Genomic DNA, 19,449 nt, shown 5'->3' on the forward strand with positions numbered 1-19,449 from the left:
TGGTGAAACTCACTAAGGTAACAGAACTAATAAGGCTGAATCCTTAAAACCCAAACAAAAAAGTCCTTCCTCGTCTATAAAATATTAAACCCTTAATGCACCCTAAAGGGTTACTTATTCAAATGCAAAATTATGCATGGACTGCTTCAGATACCTGACGTACCTTTGCTAGCATGGCAAGGTGCTGGTTCTGAACGATGGCAGTCCGATAGGTTGCTAATCCTCCCTCTTCTAGACTAGGAAACAAATAGTACAAATGGACACTGCCAAAAAAAAAAAAAAGCATATAAGTAAACATGTATCACAATATTCTGTCTGTGGTTCTGAGTCCAAAAAACAGGCCTGACACATAACATCTGGGCAATACATACCAGCTGAAGTGAACTAAACTGTAGGGTCTTTGAAAGTTAAACAGTATGCACGGTATATCTGAATGTGCTAAAACTCAAACACCACCATTCACTCATACGTTCACATTGGCTTCTGTAAAAAGATTTCTCTGAAATATGATAACAACAAAGACCTGAACAAACATTCATACACTGCTGAGAGCAAACCTATCTAATACATGAAAATTGAGCCTGGAAACAGAGGGCTTTGCTTGGGTTGGGTTATGAGGGCCCCTGAAGAGGAGCCTGGGAGCTCTGAGCAGGGCAGCTGTGTGGCACGTTCTTCACAAGTACAGACAGGGACAGGAACAGGAACACGAGTGGCACACAGAACCGGCGCTGTTGATCAGGAAAGTAAGGGAATTAGGAAGAAGGCTGATGGAAGACCCGTTCAGACCATGACACTAACTGCGCTCCCCTAACTCTCACACTGGTGTCTCAGACCCACTGTTGATCGGGGCAGCTGAGCTTGTCTAGTCCTACTGTGTCCAGTGAGAACAAGCTTAGAAAACAGCACCTTTGCCTCATTATGTCCTTCCGGGAAAAGAAATGACCTAAAGAGAATAAAAATAGCTCAAGACAGTTCCAAGAGAAACATGTGTTATCTCCCTTTAAAAGGGAAATTTTATGAGTAATGAAAAAACAAAATGTACTTTCCTACCCCTACCTCCAAATTAAGGACCCTAAAATATTTCTGCAGAGAAAACATACAGAAACACGTACACACACACACACACACACACACACACACACACACACACACACACCCCAAAATCTAGTTATTAAAATTCTTGTAAACTTTACTTCCCTTGAGTTCAGGAAGAGTGAGAAAGGGATCAAAGACAAATCCTAGAAAATGAAATGACATTTTAAAATATCATCCCTTTCGCTACAAATTGAATAGAAGCTCTGAAGCATCTAGACCGAGACAAGCTGATCTCTTCTGGCTGTAGCAACTTGAACATAAACTTGACAGGACAGAGACAGTAGCCTTTCATCCTGTAATCTTGCTCATTAGAGCATCAGTGAGTGCAAGAGCCACAGACATGTAGCTTTTAAGCTCTACAGAGGAGACCAAAAACATGGTGTTTCAAGGCCTTATTTGGCTAATTACAAAGAAGGTATGTATTAAGTATGTTACCTATAAAATGCAATTGTTGGGGAATGGCAGAAAAGCCTACTTACCTGGTCAGAAATTCAACAACAGCATCACCCAGGAACTCCAACCGTTCGTTGTGATTAATCCTACAGAATTAAAAAGATCACTTAAAATAGCACACATTTATATTTCCTCCCTCTCTTCTCAAAGAAAAGGATACGGAGGGTTAGCTCCTTTAGTAATCAAAGCACCCTACCTTATTCCTCATAATCAAGAACACTGACGGCCATCGTAGCTGGAGGTACAGGGGCTGCCTGGTGGGAAGGGGAGGGAGTGTCCCCTCATACTACGTGTCTCAGGCTTCCCACCCTGGTGCTTCCTTCCCCCTGGGAGTCAGATTTAAAGCAAGGAGACATCACCCTAACAATTGGGACTCTTTCCACACCACTATCAGGTGGACGAGAGAAAGGAGAATGCATTCTTAGAGAGAGTTAGGACACTGAAAAATCAGCTTTGGTACAATGTTCTAGCTTCCCATGGTCCAAACTCCGAATTCGAAATTTAACCTTGCATCTAAAGTCCTTCAAAATAGGCCTAACCTATCTTTTCAGTCTCACTGTCCACTGCTATCCTCTCCCACCTATGCACAGGGTCCTGTTCCAAAACTGCCTGGTCCTCTCTGAAAAGGGCATCCCCTAAAATACTCAGTGCCTCTGTTCAGGCCAAGCTCCTTGCCGCCCTGGAGGCTTCTGCTCTCCCCTGTGCACTGAGACACATTGAAAACCTACCCATCTCTCAAGGTCTAGCAAAATGTGAGCTCCTGATGAATCCCTGCCTGAGTCCCTCATCAAAATTAATACTCTCCCCCTCAGTGCAGAGATTGCATTTTATTTATATCTTAATTACATGATGAATGTGCTTCTCACAGGCTGTTTCTCATGTTGGAGTACAAGGCTGAACCGAATGCCTAATCCTTCAGAGACCTTCTCTGTGGTAACATTTCATTGTAATGTGCATGAGTTAAATGTAACTATACAACTGAGATTTACGTGGTTAAATAGTGACACTTTAAAAAATTATGGGCTGCATATTCACTTGAGATGATGCCATCCTAAAAGTTATTTTGTAGTTTTTGATAGGCAGACAGATTTTTATTTATTAATTTTAAGTCTTCATGTCTTTTTGTAAACGCTAGCTGATCCCAAATCAGATTAAGAGAGTAACCAGCCATTTAAACTTTTGATGGCTCTGACCGTGACCTTTCCTAATGCCCCCATTTCCCTACTTCTAGTCAACGAGTAAATAACCCAGAATAAAAGTAATGTCATGAATGGCATTCTTTCCTTTAAGACTTATTTACTGAGCCCCTGCTTTGTGAAAGGCATTAGTTGGAAAAGGAAAAGAATTTGAAAAAAGAAAAAAGAGAGTAGGACAAAAGATCTTCAAAATGCTCACAGTTAAAAAAAAAAAAAATCAGACTATGACACAATTGTAATACCTGGGAGAACCAGAACATGCACAATAAAACAAATGCCAGCAGGATCTGGGCAGGATGTCACAGGGTACACAGGGCATTCCACAGGCACAATTACTGCTGGCATTCAGGGAAGGGAGAGGGTACGTCTGGCAGCACATCAAGTCCCTCAGTCTTACTGGTGTGCAGACAGCCACAGGGAAGAGAGTGACGTGCCTGGATCACTGGGTGCTGAGACTGCCAGGTGGGGAAGTTCAGACTTATTCAGTAGGTGACGAGACGTCACAGAAAGCTTTCAAGCAGGTTACAGCTAAGATCTAGAGAGGAGGCTCCAGAAATAGCAAGATGAAGCCTGGAGAGGCAGCCTGAAGGGAGACCTGGCAGAAGGTGGCACTAATTGCACTGCAGGATGGGCAGGAGCGAGGAGTGGTACCCAGAGGGGCTGGGGGAAGAATTCCACCAAGCTCCCCTACCTGCCTTGTTCCTCCACCTTCAGTGCCAGACGCAGATTCCCCAAACAACCTACTAGCTCGTTGGCTCTCTCTTTCCTTTCTCTAGTCTGAAATTCTGAGCAAGCTTGCTTGGGAGGAGATATAATCACTGACATTTGAAATTGGATAGTGTTCGTTTCAAAGATATACTTATACTTCCAAGAAGCAGAGACTACTGCATCCCACTTTGTAACAGCAAACTAAGAAACAAACAGACCAAACGTAAGGTAGATAGCTAGTGGGAAGCAGCTGCATAGCACAGGGAGATCAGCTCGGTGCTTTGTGACCGCCTGGAGGGGTGGGATAGGGAGGGTGGGAGGGAGGGAGATGCAAGAGGGAAGAGATATGGGAACATATGTATATGTATAACTGATTCGCTTTGTTATAAAGCAGAAACTAACACACCATTGTAAAGCAATTATACTCCAATAAAGATGTAAAAAAAAAAGAAACAAACAGGGAAGAGGGCAAGTCGTTTCAAGTGATTGCAATTATTCTGGTGCACAGTGCATAACTGACCTATAATCCGTGAACAACCACCAGAGCTCTCCTTAGCCCCCAGTCTGCTGTGTATGTTCTGTTTCTGACCTTCACTGAAGCACTTAGCAGGGTCTTCCTTATATGAAGTTACTTATGTTTACGGCACTTTTACCCCACCCCAGGCAGTCACACCTCCTGGCGAGTGGGGGCTTTGTCTTACTTGCCTCTGGATCCCTGTAAAATATCCACGAACTGCCTCAAGCTCAAAAGGCACTGGATAAATGTCTGTTGGACTACATTCGCCTGAGTTTCTTCAGTATGGCTCCCAGGGCTGTACTGACACAGCTGGGGCTACCGGACAGCCGCAGCCAAGCAGCAGCCGGCCTGGCCACCGAGGCTGGGAGGATCTTTCTGAACAGGAACTTGGGGTCGACTCTGCATCAGCCGAAAGATCAGACCTACTGCAAGAGGCTCTCAGCACAAGCAGCAGAGGCCAGGGCAGAAGTCAAAGGACAAGAGAGAGCGTCTGCGTATTCTCTATCAATGGTATCATTTTCAAAATGGTAAATTCAGAAAGAACACAGTTTCTCAGCTATAGTTCCCTTGGCCACAGTAAGAAAACATAAACCATGAGGTTTAAACTATGCTACCAAAAGACATAATTTACATACCAATAACTGTGGTTGGGTAGATGAGACAAAGATCACTTAAATCTGTGCTTTCATCGTTGAAAAGGACGTGTCTATTGTGTGTGCGGCCTTGCTAAAGGGGCTGCAGGGGACCCAGGGTTTCACTTATTAAAATACAGAACCGGTCATCGGGAGAATCCACAGTATAGCAAGGTAAAATGAAACCATGGCCACGCTATCCCTCAGGGTGTGATTAAGGGCTCCTCTAATTAGACAGTCCTTTTCTGATCTTACACCCTCACAGAACACAGTAGTGTGGCATGTGATCATCTTCAAACTGGAATTTTAAAGTTCTGTCCTGCCTTTCTTTTTACCTCTTGATTGAAGAGGAAAGACAGTTTGGTTTATGATAACCTCAAAAGACAGCAACGTCAAGGCAAGTCTATTTGAAAAGAAAAGTGATATATGAAGAAAAAGGTAGAAAAGGAAGCTACACTAGCTCAGCTGGGCACCTACCTCACTGTGGAGGCCAGTTACCAGCTGCAGCAGTGTCTCAACTCTGTCACTTCCAACCCTGCTCTACCTACCTTTCATCCATCTAAGTCTGGATCCCAAGAGGGACAAACCTGGCTATTCAACTCTTCAATGCCCCGTTTTAAAAAGCAAGCCGCCCTCAAGCAACCTCCTCTACTGGCTTTCAAAATAGAACCTGCTGTGCTTCACACACAGAGATAAGCCTCCTGAGAGCAACATCAGAGCCCCATCAGCATTTGGCATTTACTTCCATTCAGTTTTCCAGGGTGTTAATGAGTTTGTATAGACTCAGCCTACTTCCTTCCCAGGTTCCTCAGGGGTTCCAGGCCACAAAGTGAGAATATTCATATATTACGGTCTCACTTAAAATCAAGAAATAAAATACGGAAAGCTAACATATAAAACTTTCCAACCCATTACATGAGGCCAGTATTATCCTAATAGTGAAACCAGACTAAAACGTCACAGGAAAGGAAAACTACAGACCAAAAATCCTCAACAGCATACTAGCAAACTAAATTCTAACTAAACATAGCATATAAAAAGGATTATATACGATGATCAAGTGTGATGTATCCCAGGAAGGCAAGGTTGGTTTAACACCCCAAAATCAATTAATGTAATACATCATGTGGATAAAATAAATGAAAAAAACACATGATCATCTTAATAGATGCAGAAAAAGCATTTGACAAAGTTCAACACACTCTCATGACAAAAACATTCAGCAAATTAGGAATAAAAGGGAACTTCCTCAATCTGATAAAAGGCACCTATGAGATAACATCATACACAATGGTAAAAAAATGTTTTCCATTTAAGATTAGGAAGAAGGTAAGGATCCTCTCTCACCACTTCTATTTGATATTGTACTGGAGACTCCAGCTAGGGCAACTAGGTTAAGAAAATGAAATGAAAGGCATCCAGACTGGAAAGGAAATAGTAAAAATATCTCTATTTATAAGTGAAATGATCATCTATATAGAAAATCTTAAGGAATTCACTAAAAAACTACTGGAGCTAACAAATGAGCTCATCAAGGTTGCAAGATACAAGATCAATAATCAAAAATCAATTGTATTTCTATATGCTTGCAATGAACAATCCAAAAATAAAGATTAAGAAAATAATTTCATTTATAATAGCATCGAAAAGAATACTTATGAATAAATTTAACAAAAGATATACAAAATGTATACTCTGAAAACTAAAAAGCATTACTAAGAAATTAAAGACAACAAAGAAAAAATAAAGACATCTAATGTTCAGGGAACAGAAGACAATATTAAGCAGAAGACTTAATATTAAGATGGTAAGCATTCACAAATTGATCCACAAACTCAACACAATCCCTATCAAAACCCCAGCTGGCTTCTTTGCAAAAGTTCTTAAGGTAACTAAAAAATTCATGTGGAAATGTAACAGGTCTAGAATAGCCGAAATAGTCTTGAAAAAAAGAAAGTTAGAGAAGAGATCTTGCATTTCTAGATTTCAAAACTTATTACAAAGCTACAGTAATCAAGACAGTGTGGTACTGGCTTAAGGACAGACATAAAAATCAATGGAATGAACTAAGAATCCAAAAATAAACCCTCAAATATACTGTCAAGGGTGATTTCAACCCATATGATTTAGTGGGGAAAGATCAGCCTTTTCAAGAAATGGTGCTGGGACAACTGCATATCCACAAGCAAAAGAATGCAGCTGGACCTCTATGTCATACCATATATAAGAATTAACTCAGAACAGAACAGATCTAAATGTCAGAGGAAAAAACCCATAAAGCTCTTAGAAGAAACAGATGTAAGTCTTCATGACTTTAGATTAGGCAATGGTTTCTTAGACATGACACCAAAAGCAGAAGCAACAAAAGCAACAAAATTTATCTATTATGTGGAATTCATCAAAACTTTTGTGCTTCACTAAGAGAGTGAAAAGATGATCCATAGAACGAGAAAAGATTTTTACAAATCACATACCTGATAAGGGACTTGTATCTAGAATACATTAAAAAATGATTGTAACTCAACAACAAAAAGTACCCTGATTAAAAATGGGAAAAGGATCTGGATATTTTTCCAGAGAAGATACACAAATGGCCCATAAGCACATGAAAAGATGCTCAACATCAGTAGCCATCAGGGAAATATGACAAAACCACAATGAGATACTATTTCATATCCACTAGGAAGCCCAGGTTCAAAAAGACAGATCATAACAAGTGTTGGGAAAGATGTGAAGAAATCAGAACCTTCACATATATTGCTGCTGGGAAAATAAAATGGTGCAGCCACTTTGGAAACAGTCTGGCAGTTCCTTAAAGGAAAGGTGAAACAGAGTTACCATATCATCCAGAAATTCCACTCCTAGGTATATACCCAAGAAAAATCAAAACATATGTCCATACAAAAACCTGTATACAAATATTCATAGCAACAGCATTCATAATAACCAAAAAGTAAAAACAACAAATGACCATCAGTTGGTGACTAGATAAATAAAACATGGTATACCTATACCATGGAATATTATTTGGCAATAAAAAGAAACACTGACATATACTGTAACATGGATAAATCTTTTAAACATAATGTAAAGTAAAATAAACCAGTCACAAAGGACCACATATTGTATGACACCATTTATACAAAATGTTCAGAATAGGTAAATCCATAAATATTGAACATGGATTAAAAGAAGACTGGTGGATGTCCAGGGCTGGGCAGGCTGAGGGAAATGGGGAGTATGGGGTTTCTTTTCGGGATGATGAAAATGCTCTAAAATTAGACAGTGATCATGGTTGCACCATTTTGTGAATAAACCAAAAACCACTGAATTGTACACTTTAAATGGGGGAATTGTATGGTATGTGAATTATATCTCAACAAAGTTTATTATTAAAAAATCTACTTTACCTTGAGGGAGTTGGGTCATCTTGGCCAAGGCGTGACATGATATTTATTAAGGTGTTAATTCCTATTAAAAAAAAAAATCACAACTAAATACTGTTAGAAGAATTCTGGGACCATCATATGACATGTAGAAAGAAAATTATCTATCTCACCCCACTTTGACTAGCAAGTCTGATCAACTTAGTTACTTAAAACACTTGATGGGAGAAAGGAAATTTTCTCACAAATTCATTTACTCTTAACATAATGCTCTGCTCAAAGTGAATGTTATTACATATGGGTCAGGAAACACTAAAGAGAGAGAGAATGAATCAGTCACCAGGGAACCGGATGGTGGGGATTTAATTTACAACAGGAGACACAGAACAAAACAGGGGAGTGGAATCCAAACATACCTTTTTTCCGCATGTGCATGTGATGAACTTTTCTATCTCCATATTTGGGTTGCCGAATTCCACAGTTAGACAAAGAATTCCTGGCATGATCAGGATTCATTCCAAAATTTAAGTGATGACTTGGGTGGGTCATTGCCAGCTAAAATTTCGGTGAAATAAGTTCAGTCTTAAAAACTCAGCATAAAAACAAAAACAAAAACAAATTCAGCATAGAAGCACCATCTTTATATCACCTCAAATGAAACAGGAAAGAGATCTGTTTATCTAGTCAAATTTTAATCCCCGATCTTTCCATCCTATTTCCTCCAGTGTCACATTTCCAAAGCTTTGGTGCAAGCTCTTCTAAACAAACCTAAAAAACCACATCTTTCAGAGAGGAATTAGAATATGCAGCACCTGGAAAGAAGAGCCATAAAGGAGGAAAAGCTGAAAGAAGTGGTCAGGTTTGACAGGCAAATTTTAGCTTTAGTCTCTCTTTTTTTTTTTTTTTTTTGCGGTACGCGGGCATCTCACTGTTGTGGCCTCTCCCATTGAGGAGCACAGGCTCCGGACGCGCAGGCTCAGCGGCCATGGCTCACGGGCCCAGCCGCTCTGCAGCATGTGGGATCCTCCCGGACCGGGGCATGAACCCGTGTCCCCTGCACTGGCAGGCGGACTCTCAACCACTGCGCTACCAGGGAAGCCCTAATCTATTTCTTTAGGGACAGCATCAAAAAGAAAAAAAAAAAGTGAGAAAAAGGGTTTGAAAGTGGCAATAAGAGTAGAGTAATGGAGAGAGCTTTGTTTCTAAACATCCTCATCATCTCCCAGAAGAGACTCTCAGTGCTCCATTTGTAACCTGCAAGATGAATTACTCCTATCTTGTTATTATATAAATGTACAGGAGAGTAATTCTTACCTGTAACAGACAACGATCTTGGAAAGTATATCCTATCAACTTGTCCAGATGCATTAGGCACTGGTGGTATCGAATATGATGGGTCAAAACAGGCAGCATCATTGCATGCTAGGAAAAAGCATATTTCAATATGTTTAACTCTATAAAAACTTATTAAAAACACTTCATTTATTTTACAACAAACAAGAACCATTTTTACAACCTAAATTCCATCTCACAAAGTCTTGAAACAGTTTACTGGCTACATGGCATCCTGGCATATCCTCTGTGAGGGGTGGTGGACTATAGCTGTTAAAGATACGGTCTCTAAAAAAAAAAAAAAAAAAAAAAGATACGGTCTCTAGAACCAGAATGCCTGGGTCCAAATCCTGCTCTGTCACTCATTCATCATGGGACTCAGGGCAAATTATCTAACCTCTCTGTTTCGGTTTCCTCACCTGTAAAATGAAGACAATCAGTGTAGCTACTTTCAAGTACAGTTAAAAGGATTAAATGAGCAAATACAAAAAGCTGCTTAGAACAAGGCCTATTGGCCCTCATTGAAGTAGGAATAGCCATGGTTCATCAGTACCCAGCAGGGTAACCTTAAGGAAGTCATAAGAATTTCTGTGCCTCCTTGTCTATCTTTAATTCTAAGGGAATGGATTAGGACTCACAAATTCTGAAACTTTGTCAGTGTCCAGACACTTCTGAGAATCTAAGGAAAATGAATCTTTCCCCAGAAAAGTGCCTATGTGCAAACATGCAAAAATTGTATGGAATTTTAATGAGTTCACAGATCTCTAAAGCCCATCACTATCCTCTGGGTAAGAATTTCTCAGGCAGATGATCTCGAAAGGCCATTCTAGGTTTAACACTCAATCTAACACTATAAGGACAACTTTTTATAAAACCACCGATACAGTTAAATCACCTGAGGATATAGAACTTTTATTTTTATTTCACTTTTCATTTGCCTATAGATTCCTTATTGGGAGGTTTCATGGAAAGCATATCTTTTTCTTTCTTTCTTTCTTTTTTTTTTTAATAATGTTTGCCTAGAACTCAAGAGAATGAAGGAGTCATTCTTATTCATCAGAACCTGGAGGATGGGCACAGCCCATCACAGAATGACTGACATGTGCTTTATATCATTTTAGTCTTTGAAGTATTTTAAGCTGGCATTATTTAAAAATACATGATAATGGATTTGCTTGAAACTACAGAAATCAGTTTCCTGTATTAACTTATATAGAAAGATTAGTTCTCCAAAAAAGGATCTCTAATCAACAGAAAGTCTTTCTTTCCAGTTCAATTCAATAAGTACATATTAAGCACCTCCATAGGTAAGGCTTATATTAGTTGTGGAAGAGAAAAAAGATGAAGACACTCTTTTTGCTCCCAAGGTATAATATAGTTTTCCAGGCATTTCAATTGCAGGGGACTCAAGGGTATTGATGCTAAGCACACAAGGAGGATGGGTCATGAAGACTATGCAGTGTAACTATCTTTCTGAAGTATGAATTCAAACTGGTGTTTTAATACCTCCGGGAAGAGATAAATCATTACCTGTTAAGAAAACAACACTACCTTTAGAGCACTCTGATTATTAGAAAATTATCATTAGTCCAAATCTGTCTCTTTGGAGGTTTACCCCTTTGAACTTAGGTCTACCCCTGGAAAAGAACAAAACCTTTACTTATGTGAAACAGCTGTGAGTCCCTTCGCCACTTCCTCTAAACTTGCTCCAAACAGAGCCAGTTTCTCTACCCAGGTATGTTTCTTGTGACCACCATGGAAAGGTATATATGACCCATGTCCATCTTGTATCCCTGACAAACAAGTCTCAAGGTTATCTACGAGGCTCTAGCTCAGTTTTTTAAATTATCAATTTTTGAAATGTTAAAATACACACAATCACTAAGCATCTCCTCCCCACTCCATTCATGCCTAGAAACTGCTTTCATTTTTAAAAGCTCCTTTGGAAGACTGTAAGAAAATGGCAGTGCACAGTTTTTAAATCTATTCAAGTTCTCCACTAAAAATGAGCAACCAGTATAGCAAAATAGAACTGTGAACAATAAATACATAAAAACTAGATGACAAGGTATCCCCACGAGTGCCAAAATAAGTGTGGGTGAGGACAAAGACCTGTGTGTGGTCTCAGCATCTGAGAGAGAAAAAACACAGGGACAACAGCAGGGCTTCTGATGACCCCAAGAATGGAAGAGCCCCCAAGTTAACATATATTCAATGGAATTGTGGCCCAAACCGGAGAGGGCTCTATAGAATCCAATTCACTGGATGAGTATGAGGACAGTCTAACACTGTGGGAGAAACCTGGGCCCTAAAAATGCTCAAAATTAAAAACTCAAGTTCCCTTCCAGGGTAAAGCCCCATGGTGTAAAGAAAGTGCTAGGAGTAAAAGCCACATTTAGCAGGAGAGAAACAATAAAAGGCAAAAGAAAGAGGATGTCCAGATAAAAGTAGAGGAATAAAACAGACGCAGCAGATGTCAGATATGATGAGCACCCACCCCCCATTTTTTAAATCACTTTGCAAAAACAACAGAAGGAGAGGCTCTAGAGCCATGAGAACTATTCTGGCTTACATTTCCTCCTAAAAGTACAGGAAAATAGGGACTTCCTTGGTGGTCCAGTGGTAAAGAATCTGCCTTCCAATGCAGGGGATGCAGGTTTGATTCCTGGTCAGGGAACTAAGATCCCACATGTCATGGGGCAACTAAGCCCACATGCCACAACTACTGAGCCTGCGTGCCTCAACTAGAGAGCCTGCGTGCCACAAACTTCAGAGCCCACGCCACAACTAGAGAGAAAACCTGCACACTGCAAATAGAGAGAAGCCCGCGCACCACAAAGAGTGAGAAGCCCATGTGCCGCAACAAAGAGCCCGCACGCTGCAACGAAGATCCCTCATGCTGCAATGAAGACCCAACGCAGCCAAAAAAAATTGTAAATAAAAATAAATAAATATTTTTTAAAAGAGCACAGGAAAATACTTCACTTATTTAACAAGATTTAACCTAAAGAGCAATGGAAAAGAATCATGATTAAATCACACTCAAGGATTTTATAAGAAAATAGATGAAAGGAATAGAACAAGATACCTCTGATAATAAAATGCCAGAAAAACATGCCAATAAAACCAATGAAAGCTGTAACCTATTATTTCAAAACAAACTAAATTAAGAAAACAATAACATTTATAAGGAAAACTATTAATAAATACTATATTAATTCAGAAATGAGATGACTGGAGGAAAGGAAGATCTGAAAAGAAGTGACAAAACTCAGAAAAAAGACATAGAAGGAAATAATGATTTCAAGAATATAGACTAAACAGAAGGAACACAACAGCATAGTAACCAATGACTACTGCCTTTGAGAAATAAAAGATGGAAAAAAGAAAAACTTTTAGAAAAAATAAAAAATCAGAAAAAATGAAGGATTTAAGAGAAAATGATAGATATGGAAAATAAGCAAAGAAGATACAAGATGCATATAATAGCAGTCCTTATAAAAAAAAAAAAGAGATACATGTAAAAGTATGAGATTAGATCACTCCCTAACACCATACACAAAAATAAGCTCAAAATGGATTAAAGACCTAAATGTAAGGCCAGAAACTATCAAACTCTTAGAGGAAAACATAGGCAGAACACTCTATGACATAAATCACAGCAAGATCCTTTCTGACCCACCTCCTAGAGTAATGGAAATAAAAACAAAAATAAACAAATGGGACCTAATGAAACTTCAAAGCTTTTGCACAGCAAAGGAAACCATAAACAAGACCAAAAGACAACCCTCAGAATGGGAGAAAATATTTGCAAATGAAGCAACTGACAAAGGATTAATCTCCAAAATTTACAAGCAGCTCATGCAGCTCAATAACAAAAAAACAAACAACCCAATCAAATAATGGGCAGAAGACCTAAATAGACATTTCTCCAAAGAAGATATACAGACTGCCAACAAACACATGAAAGAATGCTCAACATCATTAATCATTAGAGAAATGCAAATCAAAACTACAATGACATATCATCTCACACCAGTCAGAATGGCCATCATCAAAAAATCTAGAAACAATAAATGCTGGAGAGGGTGTGGAGAAAAGGGAACAACACTCTTGCACTGCTGGTGGGAATGTGAATTGGTTCAGCCACTAAGGAGAACAGTATGGAGGTTCCTTAAAAAACTACAAATAGAACTATCATATGACCCAGCAATCCCATTACTGGGCATATACCCTGAGAAAACCAAAATTCAAAAAGAGTCATGTACCAAAATGTTCATTGCAGCTCTATTTACAATAGCCTGGAGATGGAAACAACCTAGTGCCCATCATCGGATGAATGGATAAAGAAGATGTGGCACATATATACAATGGAATATTACTCAGCCATAAAAAGAAACGAAATTGAGCTATTTGTAATGAGGTGGATAGACCTAGAGTCTGTCATACAGAGTGAAGTAAGTCAGAAAGAAAAAGACAAATACCGTATGCTAACACACATATATGGAATTTAAGGAAAAAAAAATGTCATGGAGAACCTAGGGGTAAGACAGGAATAAAGACACAGACCTACTGGAGAACGGACTTGAGGATATGGGGAGGGGGAAGGGTGAGCGGTGACAGGGCGAGAGAGAGTCATGGACATATACACACTAACAAACGTAAGGTAGATAGCTAGTGGGAAGCAGCTGCATGGCACAGGGATATCGGCTCGGTGCTTGGTGACCGCCTGGAGGGGTGGGATAGGGAGGGTGGGAGGGAGGGAGACGCAAGAGGGAAGAGATATGGGAACATGTATATGTATAACTGATTCACTTTATTATAAAGCAGAAACTAACACACCATTGTAAAGCAATTATACCCCAATAAAGATGTTAAAAAAAAAAAAGAAATCAAAACAATAGAATAATGAAATCAGTAATTCAAGAAAACTTTCCTGAGATGAAAGACAATGTGAAAGTATATATTGAAAGGGCACACAGCATATCTGAAAAAAATTAACCAAAAGAGCTGAGACATATTCTAGTAAAACTACTGTTAGTTTTTAAAGAAAAAAAAAATCTTTGGACACTGAGACAAAAGGACCTAAGCTGTTCAAACCCATGTTGTTCAAGGGCCAGCTGTAGCAGATAGTAGTTATTTTCATTAACAGACAGCGGGATACACACACATAGAAAGAGAGGGAGAGGAGGGAGAAATTTAATTATACAATAAAGGTAAACATTAGAACAAAAATATAATCTTTCCTAAATACAAAAAGAGATATGGAAAGAAAAAAAAAGGCAAATAAAATAGACCTCGTAAGTGACCACAAAACTTCAAAACAGTTTGACAGAGCGGAGGTCACGTATATCAAGAGAGTGTGTGTGTTTGTGTCTATTTGCTTATATTAAAATGGGAAAAATTAAATCATTTCTAAAAGATGGTTACCTTTGGGGTGGGGGGGAAAGTGGCAAGAACAAGGTGGAAGCAACAGAGATAGAAATTAGATTTTTGAAAAACATAATTGCATTTGTAAATCTGAGTTTGGAATCATGGTAAATATACTACATGATTATAAGACAATATGTAATTTTTAAAAGGAACCTTTAAAATCAAAAGTAAAATAAAATAAATGAATCTGTGTATCCAGTTTGTGGTATAAGCAGAAATGACCTTAAAACATGGTAATCTGAGTGTGCATGCCTGGTGGGATACAGCTATCATCACAGACAAAAAGACCCCAAACAAACAAACACCTACTTCCCATAATCATATTGTTGGTGGTGCCATTAATAACGTTATTCTAAGACTACTGTTTGTGTATGTATTATGGAATAAATCGAATGAGCAATTTTTTTGGTTTTGTCCTATATGGGATCTGTACTTCAGCGTAATCAAATAGCTGGTGAGGGGAATATCCTTTATAAAAGTATTCTGATAAATGCAGAAGGAAAGATAGAATATCACTTTGGCAACGCCTAATGAATTACTGGGCCTAGGTAATGATCCATCAATAACTAATAACGTCACACACGAAAAAGAGAGACCAGGGACTTCTCTAGTGGTCCAGTGGTTAAGACTCCATACTCCCAATGAAGGGAGCCTGGGTTTGATCCCTGGTCAGGGAACTAGATCCCACATGCCGCAACTAAGAGCCCACGTGCCACAACTAAAGATCCCGCGTGTCGCAACAAAGATCCCACATGCCACAACTAAGACCCAGTGCACCCTAATAAATATTTTTAAAATTTATTAAAAAAAAAAAAGAGAGACCACACTACTCCCTATGAAAAAGTCCTTCAAAAAAAAGAACTTTAAACTCATCACAGCTGTCCAACAGAAGTTTCTATGATGATGGAAATATTCTGTATCTGTGCTGTTACAACAGACACTAGGCCAGAGGTATCCATTAAGTGCTTGAAATGTGGTGAGGGCAACTAAGAACTGAATTTTTCATTTAATTTCATTTTAATTAATTTAAATTCAAATAGCCATGTGTGGCCAGTGGTACTGTATTAGATGGCACAGTATTAGATCTAACTACCAATCTGTAGGAAATACAAGGGACAGAAACATGTGTTAAATTACCCTATAAAGTTGCAATCAAGGAAACCCTGATCAGAGCTTAGGAACTCTACAGAATACCTGATCCAGTTTCTTCCACAATAAAAATTTGCAAGGAAAGCAAAGGGAGAAATGGAATGAGAACCCACAGTTTAAAGAGACTTAAAAAAACATCAACTAACCGCAAAGTATGGATCTTGTTTGTAGTCCATTTCAAACAGGCAAATAAATTTAATAGGCAATTGGGAAAATGTGAACATTGACTAGCATTTGATATTATAGAAATGTTGATACTGTTGAAACTGACTGATGAGTCCATGGAGTTCATTATACTTTCCTCTCTAATCTTGTATATTGATATTATACTACTGTAATATTGATATTTTTAAAAATAAAAGTATAATAATAGTTCTCTATCAGGCCAGTTAGCTTTCAAGCAAAATCTTCTTCCCTTTCTTCACAAGAAGCATTACTTCTCCAGTAAAAAAAAAAAAAGAAAAACAAAAATCAAGTCTCTCACATGGTCCAAAGATTTTGTTAACAATAACTGTGAAGCCATATGCCTCTCAGAGGTTCTTCCTTTTTTCCCCCAAGTTTTAACTTAGAAAATACTTCCTTCAATGTGTTGTCCAAAATCTCTTAATCCCTAGAGATGTTTCTTTTCACTGTTCAGTCATCACCTGCTAAATCACTGAGCAAGAACATCAGTTAGTTTGATAACACATGGCAGGCTTCCATCCCATTCTAGAGAGTCACTATAGGAAGACAGCCAGCTATTAATCAGTCCAAATACAACTCTGTCTACTCAATACAAACACCAGCCATGACGTGTAGTTCGTCAGGCACCATGCCTCCTCATAAAAATAAGGAGCTGTAGCGTCCTCCAGTTTTGCACAAGCCTCATACTGGTTATATGACTGTCCTGATGCAGATTCTTTGCTCCTTTTTTTGACAGCTCTGTGTGTCACATTTATTCATCCTTCATTCTTGTGATTCAGTTTATTGATTTCCATGGACAACCTCCTTAGCATAGCACAGGGCACAGGTACCTACTCCTCTAAGACACCAATTCAACTTTGGTGTGCAAAACCCCATTCTTTTTTTTTTTTTTTTTTTTTGCGGTACGCGGGCCTCTCACTGTTGTGGCCTCTCCCGTTGCGGAGCACAGCCTCCGGATGCGCAGGCTCAGCAGCCATGCCTCACGGGCCCAGCCGCTCCGCGGCATGTGGGATCTTCCCGGACCGGGGCACGAACCCGCGTCCCCTGAATCGGCAAGCGGACTCTAAACCACTGCGCCACCAGGGAAGCCCCAAAACCCCATTCTTAAAGCACAGATACTGTAGCCACATGATACCCTTTTTCCTCTTCTGAGTCATAATGCTGAATTTCTCAGCCTCAGTTTGGTTTTGATTTCTGCTTTTTCTTCCATATTACCCGGAATTCACTCTAACAAGCAGTAACACTGAGAAAATCTTTCAATAGTTTCTCTCTAAACATGGTTCAAGTCTGCATTTAGTTCACGTGTAATTACAGGTTACTGGACCACCCATAGGTTTCCATTCCTCCTAACACTGATTGGGGCATCAGGTAGAATTTTCTTATCTCCTAACAACCCTTGCTGTCTTCTCTGGTTGGGAAATTCCACTTCTAGAGTGAGATGCTGGTCCTTAGGTTGCTCTGCCTTAGATTCATCATAATAGTTTTATCGTCAGTGGCAGTTTGACAGCATCACAAGGCTTTCGCTAGCAACCCACTAGCAATTATTACTAACAAAAAGTAGGTTCTACACGGAGGAACTACCAAATAGATGAAACCTCTCCCTGCCCCCACCCAACAATTTTAGAGCTGCGCTCAGCCTCTTTCTCTTAAAATTAAGTATGAGTCCATTTTTTCACAGGCTTCAGGGTTATTCAGAGTATTCAGTGTATAATTTCATTTAACTGCTATTTCTCAATCAGATTCTTATTCTTCATTACGAAAAATACTAAATGCATTTATTTTGAATGTTTTAAACTACATTATTACATGCTACCTGCCATCTTATTTAAGGAACACACACAAAAAAGAAAACATTTATTCTGGGATAAGAAATTAAATATAGTTAAGAGCCAATGTTACTCGTAAAAAAAATAGGAGAGGAGAATGGAAGCATGGCTTTGAAACAGATGCCAGTTTTCTGTGGAAGAGCAGGAATCCTCCAGATGGAGGAACCATTATTAGATCAAGAAGTATTTCGCGTACCGCAAAAAAAAAAAAAAGAAGTATTCACCTTTGCCAAAGTTTTAATCAGGTCCAGTTAGTCAAAAGAACTGATGGAGTGTGTTTGCCTAACAACCTCAAAACAGAATGTAAAATATAATATACACAGAGAGAGAGAAGATAACCTCCTCAAGCTGCTTCCAATCCAGCTGAGGAGCTATTTGTGTCACAGCTGAAGGCCATAAAATGGCAGGGGAACATATCATTCAGCACCCCTATTTGTTTTACCAAAACAAAGGGTACAAAGAGCTCAATGCTTTCAAAAAAACTGTGTTCAGCGGAACAAAACTGCCTTAAGGACTGCTCCACAGGGTGGGAGAGAGATCTCGTGCAATGGGATGGATACTCCCTTCATACCCACCACTCATCAGTCAGTTGTTTTTTTATCTTTTTACAAACTAGGGCGCCACAGGGTTTTGTTTAAAACAAACAAACAAACAAAAACTTCAAAGTCAACCAAAAACACAAGTTTAAAAGCCACTGAACTAGAAGAACTCTCAGGTCCTTTCCAGTTCTTCATGCTGCTCAATGTTATGATCTCAAACAATCAACTTTGACTTATCACCACGATTACCAGATTTTGAGCAGACTGTTGAAGATTCCACTCATTGTTCTTACGATGTCTTAAGACATTATGTTGGCATTATGGTGTTGTGTTGGTTTTGGAGAAACACTACCAAACAGAAAAACTGGGTGATACGGCTCCAAGTGGCGCTAAGAAAGGATCAACGGAAGTAAGAGAGTCGCTTCTGAAAATACTTACAGTACAAAAAAAAACTGGTCAATTGGCAAGATAACTGAGGACTTGGTGGATGTACTGGCTACCACTGTAGATGATTATTTTCAAACTATTTAGCAATACTGCATCAATAGCAGTTCATCCTAGCACAAAAACACTTAGCTTCACATGGTAAATGAATGACATAGCAATTCCTTCAGTGATACGATTAAATTCCACTGTTCAATACAATAATTAAATGCCAACATTGATTTTTTTAAAAGAAAACTCATTATGATGAAATGAATACCTAAGAGTATCTGAACTTATTACAATACATGCTACCATTACAACAGATAGGTGGCAGCCTGGAAGTATTATTCCAAAAGTTCGAACATAGCAAACTGCATTACCTGACTCCCGCCTGGGTAATCATTTCCTTTACTGTAATTCCCATGGAGTGCAACCAATATCAATCGTTAACCAAAGAATCACGTGAAGAGTCAAAGAACATGCTCGGTTTGGGGGACCTCTAATCTGGTAAAAATTCCACCCATAAAGAAAACAAAAATACTTATTAGTGAGCCAGTTATATATATAGCTGAAA

At 39.0% G+C, this 19,449-nt stretch overlaps 1 protein-coding gene across 3 annotated transcripts in view; it reads right to left on the reverse strand.

The window, feature by feature from the left end:
* DROSHA (drosha ribonuclease III) overlaps nt 1-19,449 on the reverse strand; it is a 130,546-nt gene that overhangs the window by 44,471 nt on the left and 66,626 nt on the right. For all 3 annotated transcript variants that reach the window (XM_082650267.1, XM_082650266.1, XM_082650265.1), the window contains 5 exons: nt 9,302-9,409; nt 8,404-8,542; nt 8,012-8,072; nt 1,575-1,634; nt 164-263 (listed from right to left, as the gene is read on the reverse strand). In XM_082650267.1, the coding sequence (XP_082506393.1) occupies nt 164-263; nt 1,575-1,634; nt 8,012-8,072; nt 8,404-8,542; nt 9,302-9,409 (468 nt within the window). The remainder of the gene's footprint in view (nt 1-163; nt 264-1,574; nt 1,635-8,011; nt 8,073-8,403; nt 8,543-9,301; nt 9,410-19,449) is intronic.

The sequence above is a fragment of the Grampus griseus genome (assembly GCF_964374135.1).
Source record: "Grampus griseus genome assembly, chromosome: 3".
NCBI classification, from domain to species: domain Eukaryota; kingdom Metazoa; phylum Chordata; class Mammalia; order Artiodactyla; family Delphinidae; genus Grampus; species Grampus griseus.